Source organism: Carettochelys insculpta, chromosome 3 (assembly GCF_033958435.1).
Source record: "Carettochelys insculpta isolate YL-2023 chromosome 3, ASM3395843v1, whole genome shotgun sequence".
In the NCBI taxonomy this organism is placed as follows: domain Eukaryota; kingdom Metazoa; phylum Chordata; order Testudines; family Carettochelyidae; genus Carettochelys; species Carettochelys insculpta.
The window spans coordinates 178,641,771-178,658,769 of NC_134139.1; the positions used below are offsets into that span (position 1 = coordinate 178,641,771).

The window sequence follows — 16,999 nt, forward strand, 5'->3', positions numbered from 1 at the left end:
GGTGACTTAATGCTCTGTAAAGTATATGCTTTTTGAGTGCTTGCTCATGTTGATTCCATTTTAGGTGTGTGCATGCCCATGTGTGCAGCCATTGGAGATTTTTGCAGTAGTGGTATTCATAGTACTGACTGTGGTGCCCTCTAGAGTGCCTGCTCATGTAGGGGTATATCCAGCACTGCCAGCCCACACCTTTTCAGTTTCTTCTTTCCACCTCTGGTGGTCAGTTGGCACACCTGTTGTGCTTGACAAGAGCTAGCAGTGTTTTTCCCCTTGGCCTTCGTTCCTTCCAGCCTATGTTAAAGTGTTGATAGTGTAAAGTAGTTATTAGTTGATAGTTAAGGCCCCAGCAAGGACTTTGTCCCGGGTGGGGCATGCCTTGGTCTCCCAGGTTTAAGCCTTGTTCAGACGGCAGCAGACCTATGCTTGTTTAAGACCCCTGTAACATCTATCTTTAGTGCTTGTGGGAGTCTTGTGTCAAGGAGCATCGCCAGACCTACAAGAACTTTTGGCCCTGCATGAAAAGGGAGAGGAATATATGCCTCAGGACTCTCCTAATGGAGTCTGCCCTCTATATGGCTTCTGAGACTTCCATACAGGCCACACTGAGTGCCTTGGGCTCTGTGTACAGCATGCTGCTGGGACCTGGCTCTTCCTGGTGCATTCACAATCACCAGTATCAAAAAAGAAGGCTAAATGGTGATCTGTGGTATGGACTAGAGGATTGGTCCTGCTTTGGGCAGGGGCCGGACTCGATGACCTCCTGACGTCTCTTCCAGTCTGTAGCTGGGTTAGGCTTGCTGGAGGGGTTCCTCTCTCTCCGCGTCAGTGGGTGACCACTCCGCCTCATTGTTGCAGATACCAAAACAACCCCCCAAATCAGTAGTCTCTTAGCTCCGCCTTACTTTGGGTGAGCAGCAGGCAATGGTTCAGACACCCAGCCTTGCATCATGTGGGCGATGGGGAAATAGCCCCGGGTCAGGGGTCTTAGCCCTAAGTCAGGCCAGACAGTGAATAAATCCAGTCCAGAGGGTCCAGGCCTGGATTCAGGGGGAGGCTGTAGACAAACCCACACAGTTCAGTATGCCCAGATCCTGGTTCAGGCTGGGGCAGAAAACACAGTTTATAGAGAGCCCAGACCCTCGCTCAGGGCGGGGCAGCCAGTACCGTTTTGGAGAGCCCAGCAATCATCTGTCTCCTGGGTCAGGAAAAGTGCAGGCAGTTTGCCTGCACTGGCAGAGAGGAGGGAGACTGCCATCCAGTAGGTGGGTGGCAGGGGGGATGCGGGCCCATCTACTCCACTGTGTCCCAGCCCAGGGCCCTGTTCACAACAGAGCGGTCTGCTACGAGGGTCAGCAGGAATCCAGACTGCAACATGCTGTCCTGACACCCTTTAACGGTTCTCACTGTCACCAGGCCACATACGTTCTCCCTCTCTGCGCATACTTGGCCGTCTGGTTGGGCTCTCAGGGGCTCAAGGGGTTCCAAGTCCAGCTGGGGTCCAGATGGTCCAATCCAATCTGCTGCCACCTGCAGGTCTCGGGGTTCCAGCCAGACTCAGGGTGCAGGCCGGGGTCAAGGTGGTTTCTAAGGGTCAACTTGGTCCTTTGGGGTATCCAGGTAATCTGGAGTCAGCTGGAACCTGGGGGTCCAGGCCAGTTTGCAGCTGCCTGCAGGTCCTATGGTTCCAGCAGGTCCTCAGCCTCCCAGTCAGGGAGCACAGAACAGACCTCTGGTTCCTCTGGAGGCTGGGCCCCAACCAAGCCGTCAGGCTGGGCTTTTAGTCCTGGCTATGCCTCCTGACTTCCAGTCAGGTGATGGGAAGGCATTAAGTTCGTCCAAAATGGTTCCTGGAGGGGTTCCTCTGCCTCTGGATCAGTGGGCGGCCACTCTGCCCCACTACACAGCCCTAGGATTCTATGATCCTATGTTTCTATGATCATCCCAAGCCCCCATGGAGGGAGCACATATCTCCACCTGTTGCTGTGACGTCTCCAGTTCCACAGGATCAGAATAAGGCTCCTCTAGAGGGCAAGCCTGCCATTAAGACATTTCATGGGGTGAGCATGTGCAGAAGCACCTCCTCATGTTCTCTGCATGTGTGTGGTGTAGGATCTTCAGTTCCTTCTCTATCGTCCTCTGCTGCAAATGGAGCATCGATAGTCTTTGTAAGAGAGCTGAAGACTTGTTAGTTAGTTCATTCTTAGCCATTTCCGTAGTCCTTGTTCTACATTATTTAAACCAAAAAACCAAAAAGTTCTTAGATAGTTTGTTAGTTTTAGTGTGCTGCTTCACTGCGGTGCTGGGCTCCGCAGGATTTGGGCGGTGCGCCATATGCAAGGATGACATGCTCGCCTTGGACTGCCATGCATCCTACATAAAATGCCTTGGAGAAGGCCACCAGATGCAGTCTTGCATCCACTGTTCCAGCCTGATTCTCGGAGCCTGCAAAGATCAGGCTAACAGGCTTAAGATTTTCCTCTACGAGAAGTCCCTGCAGCCTCAGGCACCAGATAAGCCAGTGGCTCAGGCTGCACCCAACGGTGAGGACTCCAAGCATCCCCTGGCCTCGAAAGGATCTCCCATTGTTACACTGGGTCCCTCTTCTGCCAACTCCTGGCCTCTGGTGCCATCTGTATTAGCCGCAGCAAAAGGGAAAGCCATCCTGGATTCCTCAGCAATGCCCCTGCCAGCACTGACCAAACAGGTGCATTCTGTGCTGAAGCGGAAGCATGCAGTGTTGACTTTGGTGGCACCAATGACACCAGGAATGCATATAGCAGTGGCAAGCCCACCATCAGCTAAGGTGCAGCAGACCACTCTGATGTCTGCACCTCCAGCCTCACCCGCCCCAAAATGGCACCATTCACACTCACCACAAGAAGACACTTTGCACAAGACCAGGGCGGATACCCCTTCCCACTCCCAGATGCCATGGGTTGCGGCACGGCATCATCAGGAGCATGGTACACCATCCACACCCTTTGTGCTGCAGCAGTCTGCACCTAGAGACCCGGCACCAAAACTTGCACCGACTGGGCAACAGCCCTGCGTGGCACCGTCTCATTGGCACTGCTCACCGAGACTGCTGGCTTCACTGTGCCTTTCCTGCTGTTCAGTATTGTCATTCACTTCCGATGCTAGGCCTCCAGTGCCAGGTGCCAGATCTGGCAGCACCAGTGTATTTTCTTCACAGCTGACTATGTGGAAACTGCTGCAACACTATTGCATCCCATCCAAAATTATTGATTTGTTCAACGTATGAACCCTTGACATACTAAGTTATACACAATGGTGTCTTGACAGAATCCTTCAGCATAGTGTTGTGAGTGTGACAAGGGTGCCTGTTGTCGCCTTTCCTGTTCTTGATCACAATGGTCTGGATTATGAACTGGACAACAGATGGCCCTCAACGAGGTATTCAGTGGACACTTTTCAAATGGCTAGAGGACATTGATTTTGCTGATGATGTCTCCCTCCTTTCACGCCAACATGAAAGCATGAAAGAAAAGCTGAAAGTATTAGACAAAACTGCCTCAGTGACTGGACTGAGCATTAACAAGGAAAAGACCAAGACAATGAAGATCAACCCAATCCAACAACACTACCATCGCATTGTGAGGGGATGACCTGGAAGATGTGGAGCAGTTTACCTATGTGGGGAGTGTTGTGGGTATAGATGGAGGAATAGATAAAGATATCAGTGCCAGGATAGGGAAAGCAACAGCTGCATTCAAGACTCTCCGTCCCATATGGAGTTCATGAATAATATCTGTGAAGATGAAACTGTGGATCTTCAGCCCAAATGTAAAGACTGTGCTCTTGTATGGATGCAAGACCTGGTGTACTAAAATGTCTTCAAATCACAAGCTACAGACATTTCTAAACGGATGACTGAGGTACATCTTTCACATCAAATGGCAAGTCTTTGTCACAAATGAAGAGCTTTGAAACAGAGCAGGACAAGAACCAACTGACATTAAAATCAAGAGAAGAAAGTGGGGGTGGCTGAGGCACACTCTCAGAAAACCATCATTCAGCATAGTCCATCAAGCTCTCACATGGAACCTGCAAGGAAAACGCAAAAGAGGAAGACCTTGGACAATGTGGTGAAGGTCTGCTGAGACTGAAGGACAACACTGGCTTACACCTGGAGGCAGCTAGAAATTTTGTCCCAAGACAGGGTGATGTGGAGGAGACTTGTGGATGACCTACGCTCCACACGGAGTTCAAGGATTAAGTGGTAGCAGTATTCCAGCCCTGTACCCCTTGGCAGGTTGTCCCTCCAGTGCTGGCCAACATGCCGTACCACCCACTACATCCTCCATGGTTTGCCTACCATTATTTCAAACCACAACAGCAGTGGGCCTCGTGGCACAAGCTGTCGTGGCACCGATGTGCCCAATTGGCACCATCAATCAAGTCAGAACCACTTCCGCCTTCACCACAGACATCCGCGGCACAGTTTCCACCATTGTTGCACCCTGGCATCAAGTCACACTCTGATGGGGAAGGAGCCTCTCTTCTGCAGCCATCTTCCTCTTTGCCAGATGATGTGGTGCTCTCCTTGTCTCTTCCTTCAGTGGATGGTGCCTGATCATTCCAGGACCTTTTCTGCTGTGTAGCACAATTTTTGGATAAGGACACTCAGGGGCTGTGTCTACACTAGCCAAAAACTTCAAAATGGCCATGCAAATGGCCATTTTGAAGTTTACTAATGAAGCGCTGAAATACATATTCAGGACCTCATTAGCATGCCGGCGGCCGTAGCACTTCAAATTGACACGGCTCACCGCTGTGCGGCTCGTCCAGATGGGGCTTCTTTTCAAAAGGGCCCCGGCTACTTCGAAGTCCCCTTATTCCTGTGAGCAGATGGGAATAAGGGGACTTCGAAGCAGCCGGGGTCCTTTCGAAAAGGAGCCCCGTCTGGACGAGCTGCGCGGCTGCGAGCCGCATCAATTTCGAAGTGCTGTGGCCACCCGCATGCTAATGTGGCACTGAATACGTATTTCAGTGCTTCATTAGTAAACTTCGAAATGGCCATTTGCATGGCCATTTCGAAGTTTTTGGCTAGTGTAGACGTAGCCAGGAAGTCCTGGTAAAGCAGTACCAGCTCCTATGTATGGTACAGCCTCTGTCCATGGTGGCGTTACCTATGGATGAGGCCATCATGGACCCAGCAGCAGTCCTGTGGTAAACTTCAGCATCCATCACCTCCACCAGCAAATGGGCCAATAAGAAGTATTTCGTTGTGTCCAAAGACGCTGAATATGTGTTTCTTCATTTGTGGTGGACAGTCCATAAGAAGACAAAGTCTTTCCGCTCCACATCCCAGGACAAAAAGAGCAAAACGTGGGACATTATGGGCCGGAAAGTGCATTCTTCTGGCAGTCTTCTCTGTGCCACAAATTATACAGCCATGCTGGCAGATTATGACTTTCAGAATTATTCTAAGCTTCAGCAACTGGTCCTGGTATTACCTTAACATCAGCTCCAGATGCTCTCTAGTATTATCAAAGAAGGCCTACCATCAGCATAAGGTAGTGGTCCATTAATCAGTTCATAGGTTACTACAGACTTCAAAAAGAAATACAGACAATGACATTATTACGTCCAGGTTTCATGTAAATGTTAATAGTCCCTTCTGATCTCTTAATTAATAAAACAAAAAAGCAGTCATGTAGCACTTTAAAGACTAACAAAGTAATTTATTAGGTGCTACGCTTCCATGGGACAGACCCACTTCTTCAGATCTGGAATAACCAGATTTATTCCAGATCTGAGGAAGTGGGTCTGCCCCACGAAAGCTCAGCACCTAATCAATTATTTTGTTAATCTTTAAAGTGCTATATGACTGCTTTTTTTTTTGTGAAGATACAGACTAACGCAGATACTTCTCTGTGACTATTCTGAATTAATAGATACTGAAACAGAAACCATTCGTTTACATGGCTAACATCTAACAGCCTACTGATAAACACATACAATTAGTATTACCTCCAATTGCCCAACAGTGCAGGCTTGCATTTTCTTGCTTTAGTCTGTCTAACACAAATATCATTAATTACCATTTACATATCTTTAATATGTCTCTAAAGGTTGAATCTGGGTCAGTTAACCTGCTTTCTGACGCTGTGTGACAGATGCAATTTACTCCTTTCTCCTGCCTTTCTCTGGCAGAGAGTGGGAGTAGTAATTTGGGTATACAGCAACAATGATGTGCTCTAACTTGTGTTCTTTTATTTGCTATGATGGTGATTATTTATTTTAGTGTAACAGGTAGGAACCTTAAGTATGACTAGGATTTTGTTGTGCTAAACTCTCTACAAACAGAACAGAAAGATGGTCCCTGCCGCAAGGAGTTTATAATCTGAATATCAGACAAGAAGTGACAGATAGGGAAATACAAGTAACCAATGCAATAATATTGGCCAGCATCCATAGCAACAACTCCAAAGCTAAATCCATTCCCTGCCTCCGTGTTCTGCTAATGAGAATTAGTGGACACACAGAACCTGCTTACTTTTATGAATCTGGATCTAAGGACTGGGTATTAAGAGGTAAAGAGAGGTTTCTTATATCCCTACCCATGCACATGTTAAAAAATCACTTACTAGCTCAGTGCATGTTACATAATGTCTGCAAACAAAGATAAGAATCTTTGAGGTAACTCTCAAGCATACATCTGTTCTAATCATAGCCCAACTCACAGAATCGTAGGGCTGGAAGGGACCTCAGGAGGTCATCTAGTCCAGCCCCCTGCTTCAAGCAGGATCAACCCCCACTAAGTCATCCCAGCCAGGACCTTGTCCAGCTGGGACTTAAAAACCTCTAGGGATGGAGAATCTACCACCTCTCTAGGCAGCACATTCCAATTTCATGTCAGGGTTTTAGAAGAGACAAAATTGTCTGTGTTTTTGTATATCACTGAGAATATTGGATATTTAGTTCTTGATGACTTTAAAACAATGGAACCCAAGAGTTAGGGACACTCAGAAATGGAAGTTGTCCATACTCTGAAATCCAGCCGCCAGCCCAGGCTTCAGCAGCAGCTTCTGAGCCCCTGAGAGAGCAAATCCCTACAGGAGAATAGAGAGGGATGAAAGCTTTGCTTACCCCAGTACTTCTGTAGGGAAAAGGGGGCAATTGCCCTGGGGTCCAGCATTTCAAAGGGACCAGAGCTCTGGGCCATTTTGAAAGGCTGGCACTGCTGCTCCAGCATTCCCTGCAGTGTGGATGGTGGTGGTGGGGGACCTGACACTGCTGGCTACCCTAGGCCCCGCACCTTCTACCCTTAACCCCACCCCTTCCAGGTCACAGAGCCAGGCTCCCATCCCACCTTGTCCTGGGGCCTACAGTGGCTGTCAGCCCCACTGCCCTTCCCCAAGAGTTTTATGTAAAATGTTACTTTGTCCTGCTTAAGTATGTATGTCTGTGGAGATCCTGTTAAAAGTTTTATAAGTAAATTATACTCAATTTCAGGATTGCAAGAAAGGATTATATTACTGCCAAGTATATTGAGAGAAAATATGCAAGGAAGAAACATGTTGACAATACAGCTAAACTGCATGGCCTCTGCGAAGCAGTCAAAGCAAGAGACATCTTTGGATTGGTTCAAGTATATGCTGATGGTGTGGATCTGACTGAAAAAATTCCATTAGCCAATGGACATGTAAGAGTGGTAAATTTTCCTATCGAGCATTTTACTAAGAGATGCGGCATGTTTTTATTAATGAAAGTGATGATGAATCATTTTTGAATAACTAACACCCCCATAGTGTCCTCCACAGAGAGAGAAAGTTTAGGAGTGAAAGTCAGGAAGACAGTGATACAAACATACATGTAAAGTCTGATGAAATAGAATATGTAAAAAGTTTGTGAACGTCCTGCAGTAAACATACATTGCATTACAAATATTGTGTGCACTGTTCTTAAAATGGGGGTTACAAATAAAATAGGGGTTACAGTTTCCTATTCACATGCATTGCAGCGATTGAATTACTGATATTTTACCAAATTGGAAAAAATGGCTCTTGCTATTTTGGTTGATGACCCCAACTCTGACCTATTTTCATATTTAAAATGCACTATTTAAAAAGTCAAGTCTGTTTTTTATTTTTTAAAACAAGTTTTATTTGACTTTTGGGAGGTGGAGCATTTCTGCACAAGAATATCTTTTCATATACCGTGTGTAAAGATATGGAAAATTTAACATATATAGTGATCTGATGTGCAAATCAAGTTTTGTTATTAGAATTGAAGGTTATTTTTCTGGTATTGTTTGATTTTCCACATTCTGTTACATTCTTATGATTGGCTTAGGAATAGATCTGGTAACTAGACTATTAAGAGAGTAATCTATAGTGCTCATGTTCCTGAAAGCAACTTTAAGTGACTGAAAAGCCACACAGAAGAATTGGAACATCAAAAATTATATTTTTTACTTTATAACTTTGTCTCCAAAACACATATGTAATTCTGTCTTTTATATGGGCTTTGTTTAAATCAGAGCTTTCGAGTTTGATAAGAAGAAAGGGATAACTGGATTTCAGGCTCAAAATAGATTTATTGTTACTAACATTTTTATACAGCTCTGAAGGGCTTTTGTTTGTTTGGCTTTTGTTTACTTTTAGTTTACTTTTAAATCTGAGTGATCAAAGCTGGATAGCCTTTCTGTATGGTGAACACAGCAAGAAATCTCTCTTTGTATAAATCCATATCCAGAATTAATTTACTCTTTTGGACTCAATTTAGGAAAGCATTTATGCACATGCTTAAGTCCAGGTAACTTCACTGAGACTTTTAAGTGCCTTGTTGAAGAGGGAGTGGATGAATGGATGCCATACTTTTTAAAACTACCGCTGAATTTTCCTGGGGCTGATCTGCATTTCTCTATACACATTAATTCTTCTAGGTTTTGGGGAGTTGACAGCTTGGCATAGTATAGCTAGGCTTGTTACAGAGTTTAAACAAATGCAAACACAGTGGTATGAGGGCCAGAAATGGTAACTGCTGCCCTTTATCATTTTCATTATGTTTGAGATTCTTCTAATAGATTTCATTTGAATGTCAGAATGCACCGTTAGATCATTTAGTCTGACCGGTCATATGTCTAAGGCCATTAAATTCCACAGATAACTCTTTTTTGATCAAGACCTGTAAGTTTAGTAAACTAAAACATTCCAATCATCATGGCTACATCTAGGTTGTTGAGAACTGTTGGCAAAAGATATGCAAATTGCAAAATGAATTTGTGTATTTTTGCTGATAGTTCTGTCAGGAGAGGCTATTCTGACATTTGACCTGTCCACACAGGCCAAATGTTGGAAGAAGACCCTCTGTCAAGGCATCCTTTCTGCTTCATGGAATGAGGTATACAGGGATGTCGACAGAATGCTCCTGAATGGCAGATCTCTTCCAACAGATCTGCAGCCTAGATGTGCGGTCTGTTGACAGAAGTTTTGTCGACGGAAGCCTGCAGTCAGTCTAGACGTAGCCCCAGAGACTAAATTGTTGTATGCCCTGGGTAAAGAATAGAAGAACTGAAAATGCCACTAATGCCTGAAGTTCCTGCAATGGCAGGGAATTGATTAGATGGGCTATGTCCTGATGAGCCTGTCAAGTGATTGGTGCTTCAGAGGAAGAATCGTTGTACTACATGAGAGTGCTTGTAAATTTTGCCATAGGAAAGAACACTGTAAGCAAGACCAGGAATTGGAGACAGTGTTCCAGATTTGTAAGTTATTGACCCAGGCATAAGCCAAGAATAATTCTGTTGTTTATGAAGTCAAATTGGTGTAAAACTGGTGTGAAGGGAGAATCAAGCCCAGCATTTTCTGTCATATTCTAAACTTTAAAGGTGTGGAGAAGAGTATTACATTCAGACTTGTAGAAGAAATGTGATTTATTTTTTCTTTGAGGCAGGCAGAAATCAATATTCAGGAGTTGCATTGTTACAATCTAAAATTTAACAAATAAGCTTTTGTGAGTAAAAACCGTTTGTGTCAGACATCTGAAGAACTGTTTGTTTCCCGTGAAGGCTTGTATCCAAATATACCTGTTAATATTTATAGTGCACAGGACACCTCATTGTTTTTGTCACTTCAGACTAATTGGACTACCCTTCTGAGACCAATATAAAGTTTGGAAGACATTTTCCCTTAACCTTCTCATTGGCTGATAATCAAAAGAAACACATTTGTTTTTTAAATTTAGGAGCAAGATGAAACAGCACTTCACCTTGCAGTTAGATCGGTTGATAGAACCTCACTTCACATAGTTGACTTTTTAGTGCAAAATAGGTAAGTGTAATATTAATTATTAAATGCTACTGTTTGAACTATGTGAAATCATACTCTACATTGAATTACAGCCAATGTACCCTCTTAAATTTTCCCATCCCTGAGCAGAATGAATTTTGTTATATACCCCAGTGTGGAGGTGATATGTGACACAACATTTTCATATGGGTGCACAAAGGAATTCATGTGGTGGGATTGGAGCCAAGGGTTCTGAATGTGGGAGGGGCTTTCAGGCTGAGGCAGTGGTTTGGGATGCAGGAATGTGAGGGCTCTGACTGGCGGTGGGGACTCTCAGGTAGAGCTGGGATTGAGGGACTCAAGGCTGGGACAGAAGGTTGGGGTATAAAAGGTCTGTCTGTGGGTGGGAATGAGAGATTTGGGGTACAGAACGGGACAAACTCTGGGCTGGGGAGGTGGACTTTGGGGTGCAGGAAGGTGCTCAGGGTTGGAAATAACTCATGAAGGAGCAGGCGGTTGGGGTGTGGGTTTACCTTTGTGGCTCCCAGCTGAGGATGGGAATAAGGAGCTGCTTTCCCCCAACCTTGGCAGCTCCATGCTGGGGCCAGGAGGAGGTGCTCTCTTCCACCAGCCACAGCTTTGTCCGGGCTTGGGGAGAGGTATTTCTTCCCCCTACAGCCCTGATCCCCTGGTGGGGCTTAATGGCAAGCTGCGCATCTGCAGGGTTTAGGGGAAACTTAGATGGGAGTGGGGAGGAATTTGGCCCAAAACTTTAATTTTGCCCTTTGAAAATTTAGTTGCCCAAGTATTTGTGGGAAGAGAACTTTTTTAACAGGTGATTAGGGCACTAATTTGAACCAACTTTTTCCATCAACAGTGGCAACCTTGACAAGCAAACGTGTAAGGGTAGCACAGCTTTGCATTACTGCTGTTTGACTGACAACATTGAATGCCTCAAACTGCTGCTGAGAGGGAAGGCTTCTATTGAAATAGGTAACATGATAACGTATATTTCAATTTATTATTTGCTACTGTTGCAAAAGGTCTCTGAGCAGAATGTAGAATGATAAATGAAGATGTGTCTGCATTTTCCCATTTTCTTGTGTAACATTTTCCACTGTATGGTATCTCGCTTCTTTTAGAAATGATTAAAATATTGATTTCTTCTGTAAATTCAAGTTTCAACAAAGCCAGGAGGATTGATTAAAATCATCAATTTTAAATCATTAAGCGGAAAGCCTTGATTTAGATTGTTTGTTTTAATCAACTTTTCAGTTTCTATTACCATTATCATCTAAAGAAGATTTGAATAGCAACTAAATAGAGTCTTTACACTGATTTTGTTGCATCTTTTTACTACCTAGGATGATACACTATAACTATATAGATTTACTTAAACAGTTATATAGTTGTACCATCTTGGGGTTCAACCTAGATCAGTGAGTGATTGTGTTGCCCCTGTTCTGTAACCTTGGATACCTTAAATGCTCTGTTGCTGTGGCTCAAAGCCCAGATAACAGCATCCAACTGACAAGCATATTGGACATCCATGGTTCAGTGTTGTGATCCCAGCAGCTTTTCTACAACACAGTAGTTCCACCTGGGTCTTCACCAGCCTCGGTTACTACTTGTAGGGTGACCACAATGACCCATGGTTCAAAATTTCTGCAAAATCATCTGCCATGGAGTGTCTAGACCTCTCCAAGAACAATGAGGGAAGCAATAAGGTTTTTTGCTCCTTTAAAGAGACAAAAGCACATCTTATCACTTAAATTGACATCAACCATCCTTTCAATTTAGACACAACAGTGAAACAGATCATAGTAAAAATAAAACAACTTTATTAATAAAAGGACAGTAGGTTAAGTGATATGGAATAGAAAAGATTGAGCACATTACAAAGAAACAAAAGTAAAACTGTTCTCTGATGGCTAAGACCATGGCTAAGACATGATGTATACTTTGCCCAGAATAGGTTTCTTACCAGTTTTATCTGACATGGCTAACCAGAGCTGGTGGCTGGGATTCAACACACGCCACAAAATGTTCAGTTCCTTTTGTTGTCTTAGGTGTACGACAAAGAGGGGTCTCTTTTTATCCGTTATATTCCCAAAGGAATATTCTTAGTCCTACAAGTCAGGAAGGCCTCCTGAGGATTTGTTTTCCAGTATCTGTCTGAGATAGAGGAGCCATATTAATTCTCAGTCTGCTGAATTCAGTCTCCGGATAATCCTCTCTAGTTTTAGTTTAGTTTTGTTTACCTTTTATGTAAATGCACCTTTTCTTGTTTCTTCCTCATGACCAGGCAGGGCAGCCAAACTCTCATGCATTCCATTGTCTAAGGCAAAGGGTGCAAATTATTGTTTTAAAAAATTTTCTAAACCACACCCTATAGCTAAAAATCTGTTTAGCTGACCTGTAAGCAGGCTACTGGGGGGAGAGAGATTCTGGCTGGGTCTACACTTGTCCCCAACTTCAAAGGGGGTATGGTAATCAGGGCCATGGGAGATTGCTGCTCATAGGAATAAGGGGACTTCAAAGTGGCCGGGGTCCTTTCGAAAAGGAGCCCTGTCTGGACGAGCCGCACGGTGGTGAGCCGCGTCAATTTCGAAGTGCTGCGGCCGTCCGCATGCTAATGAGGCGCTGAATATGTATTTTAGCGCTTCATTAGTAAACTTCGAAATGGCTATTTGCATGGCCATTTTGAAGTTTTTGGCTAGTGTAGACATAGCCGTGGAAAAGTTTAGCCTTGAGGAGATAAGACTGAAGAAGGGTGCTGTTAATACCCTTCAAATATGTTAAGGGCTGTTATAAATTGCTGTCCCATTTCACTGAAGTCAGGACAAGCCATTATGGTCTTAATTTGAAGCAAGGAAGATTAGGTTAGACATTAGAAAAATATTTCTCATTATAAAAATAGGTAAGTATTGAAATTAGACTTCTAGGGAGGTTGTGGAATCCTCATCAGTGGAGATTTTTAAGACTAGGTTAGACAAACACCTGCTAAAGATATTCTAGGTATACTTGGTCCTGCTTCAATGTCCCTTCCAGGCCTACATTTCTCTGATTCTTTGATTACATAACTATAAGTTTACCTTGGGTTTAGTAATGGGCTCATGTCTTCTAATACAGCATTTTAATACAGCATTCTGGCTTTCTCTTTTTACTGGATTGTAGCCAATGAAGCTGGAGAGACGCCACTTGACATAGCTAAACGTTTAAAACATACACACTGTGAAGAGTTGGTAAGTTTTCTATCTTCCAGTATGTTTTTATAAATTGATTTTTTGAACATTTAGTAGTTCATAGTGGGTGTTCAGTGAGTATTTTCAACATGAAAATACAATTGGCATCTCCTTAATATCCTGTAAGACACAAATTTATTAAATTAGTGGAGTACCTCCTTGATAGGTGTCACACAACTGCCCTAACTGTTAACTCCTGTGTTTGGCAATCTCAACAAAGAAGCCAATAATTGAAGCAAATAAGGCCTGAGTTACTCTCTCAGACTATGGCTACATGACAGCATAAAGTCAATTTTAAGGCACTTAGCTCAATACAACGTGACTGTCTTCACTGCAAATCCCATTAGGTCAATTTTAATGATGCTTAGGTCAGCTTTCTCTCCTTGACCCTTCCATGCAGTGTAACGCCAAGTTTGAGTTTAAAAGGTTGAATGAATGCTAATGTGGAAAAAGCATTACTTTAAATCAATTTTATTGGCCTCTGGGGTATCCCACAATGTCCAGAACATGTCTATTCTGTCTAGTTTCACTTCCGCTGCTCTCCAGAGCTGCGTCTACACGTGCACGCTACTTCGAAGTAGCGGCACCAACTTCGAAATAGCGCCCGTCGCGTCTACACGCGTCGGGCGCTATTTCGAAGTTAACTTCGACGTTAGGCGGCGAGACGTCGAAGTCGCTAACCTCATGAGGAGATAGGAATAGCGCCCTACTTCGACGTTCAACGTCGAAGTAGGGACCGTGTAGACGATCCGCGTCCCGCAACGTCGAAATTGCTGGGTCCTCCATGGTGGCCATCAGCTGGGGGGTTGAGAGATGCTCTCTCTCCAGCCCCTGTGGGGCTCTATGGTCACCGTGGGCAGCAGCCTTAGCCCAGGGCTTCTGGCTGCTTCTGCGGCAGCTGGGGATCTATGCTGCAGGCACAGGGTCTTCAACCAGTTGTCAGCTCTGTGTATCTTGTGTTGTTTAGTGCAACTGTGTCTGGGAGGGGCCCTTTAAGGGAGCGGCTTGCTGTTGAGTCCGCCCTGTGACCCTGTCTGCAGCTGTGCCTGGCATCCCTATTTCGATGTGTGCTACTTTGACGTGTAGACGTTCCCTCGCTGCGCCTATTTCGATGTTGGGCTGAGCAACGTCGAAGTTGAACATCGACGTTGCTGGCCCTGGAGGACGTGTAGACGTTATTCATCGAAATAGACTATTTCGATGTTGGCTGCACGTGTAGACGTAGCCCAGGTGTGCAGGAAGTAGATAACAGGAAGCCTGGCAATTTGAATTCATTTTCTTTCTGATCCATGTGGCGATTGCATCTGGCTGTGAAAGAGAGCCCTAGCACGGTGCCATCACAAGAGAGCTAGGGTCTTATTTTGACTGGCAGGCTAGCCCCTGCCCCACCTCACCACATGCTGGTTAAGCTGTGGGGAGCAGACAGCGTCACATCGGCTAGTGGCATGTCCTGCCCTGTGTTGGGTGAAGGCTCCTTTCCTACACAGGATGTAGCAGGGGAGGCCGAGAAACCTTTTTTGTGCACTTCCCATTTGTATGAGTCAGCCCCTCCCCCGCCAGGTGGTTGGCAGTCTATCCCCCCACCAGACCATGTGGCTAGCCCTCCACAGGTGCCATGGTGGCTCGGCTTTGGGGATCATACTTGCAGATAGCGGCAAGTGAATCCCTGCACTGGGTGAAGGCTTCCTCCCTGCACAGGGTTTAGCAGGAGGGGCTGAGAAACTTCTTTTCTGTGCTTCACATTTGGACAGGGCAGCCACTCTCACCCTGCAGGCGCTATGGAGCTGGCGAGCTAGCCATTGCCCAACCACAGAACATGGCTAGCCCATACCACGCCACGTGCTGGCTGTGCAGTGCAGACCATACTTCCTGACAACAGCACATCCTGGCCTGTGCGGGATGAAGGCTTCTGCACTTCACATTTTCCAGGGCTCACCAAGTACTGAAGGGTTGGTCATAAGAACATAAGAACGGCCATACTGGGTCAGACCAAAGGTCCATCTAGCCCAGTATCCTGTCTGCTGACAGTAGCCAATGCCTGGTGCCCCAGAGGAGGTGAACCGAAGACAATGATCAAGCGATTTGTCTCCTGCCATACATCTCCCGCCTTCGACAAAAGGCTAGTCACCCACCTGACCCCTTGCTAATAGCCATCTATGGACCTAACCTCCAAATATTTCTCGAGCTCTTTTTTAAACTCTGTTAGAGTCCTGGCCTTCACAGCGTCCTCTGGTAAGGAGTTCCACAGGTTGACTGTGCGCTGTGTGAAGATAAACTTTCTTTTATTAGTTTTGAACCTGCTACCCATTAATTTCATTTGGGCTGCGTCTACACGTGCACGCTACTTCGAAGTAGCGGCAGTAACTTCGAAATAGCGCCCGTCACGTCTACACGTGTTGGGCGCTATTTCGAAGTTGAAATCGACGTTAGGCGGCGAGACGTCGAAGTCGCTAACCCCATGAGCGGATGGGAATAGCGCCCTACTTCGACGTTCAACATCGAAGTAGGGACGTGTAGACGATCCGCGTCCCGCAACATCGAAATAGCGGGGTCCTCCATGGCGGCCATCAGCTGGGGGGTTGAGAGATACTCTCTCTCCAGCCCTTGCGGGGCTCTGTGGTCACCGTGGGCAGCAGCCCTTAGCCCAGGGCTTCTGGCTGCTGCTGCTGCAGCTGGGGGTCCGTGCTGCATATACAGGGTCTGCAACTAGTTGTTGGCTCTGTGTATCTTGCACTGTTTAATGAAAGTGTGTCTGGGAGGGGCCCTTTAAGGGAGCGACTTGCTGTTGAGTCCGCCCCGTGACCCTGTCTGCAGCTGTGCCTGGCTCCCTTATTTCGATGTGTGCTACTTTGGCGTGTAGACGTTCCCTCGCAGCGCCTATTTCGATGTTGGGCTGAGCAACGTCGAAGTTGAACATCGACGTTGCCAGCCCTGGAGGACGTGTAGACGTTATTCATCGAAATAGCCTATTTCGATGTCGCAACATCGAAATAAGCTATTTCGAAGTTGGGTGCACGTGTAGACGTAGCCTTGGTGTCCTCTAGTTCTTATATTATGGGAACAAGTAAATAACTTTTCTGTATTCACTTTCTCCACACCATTCATGATTTTATATACCTCTATCATATCGCCCCTCAGTCTCCTCTTTTCTAGACTGAAAAGTCCCAGTCTCTTTAGCCTCTCCTCATATGGGACCTGTTCCAAACCCTTAATCATTTTAGTTGCCCTTTTCTGAACCTTTTCTAACGCCGATATGTCTTTTTTGAGGTGAGGAGACCACATCTGCATGCAGTACTCAAGATGTGGGCGTACCATAGTTTTATATAGGGGAAGTAAGATATTCTTTGTCTTATTTTCTATCCCTTTTTTAATTATTCCTAACATCCTATTTGCTTTACTGACTGCCACTGAACACTGCGTGGATGTTTTCAAAGAACTATCCACTATAATTCCAAGATCACTTTCCTGATCTGTTGTAGCTAAATTTGCCCCCATCAT

The 16,999-nt window shown here is 45.4% G+C and overlaps 1 protein-coding gene across 3 annotated transcripts in view; it reads left to right on the forward strand.

Moving 5' to 3' along the window:
* ASAP2 (ArfGAP with SH3 domain, ankyrin repeat and PH domain 2) overlaps positions 1 to 16,999 on the forward strand; it is a 231,254-nt gene that overhangs the window by 155,656 nt on the left and 58,599 nt on the right. For 2 of the 3 annotated variants that reach the window (XM_074991236.1, XM_074991237.1), the window contains exons 17-20: positions 7,480 to 7,669; positions 10,213 to 10,298; positions 11,134 to 11,249; positions 13,434 to 13,501. In XM_074991236.1, coding sequence (XP_074847337.1) covers positions 7,480 to 7,669; positions 10,213 to 10,298; positions 11,134 to 11,249; positions 13,434 to 13,501 — 460 coding nt within the window. Of the gene's footprint in view, positions 1 to 7,479; positions 7,679 to 10,212; positions 10,299 to 11,133; positions 11,250 to 13,433; positions 13,502 to 16,999 lie in introns of all 3 variants that reach the window. The other variant, XM_074991235.1, reaches the window with a different exon arrangement.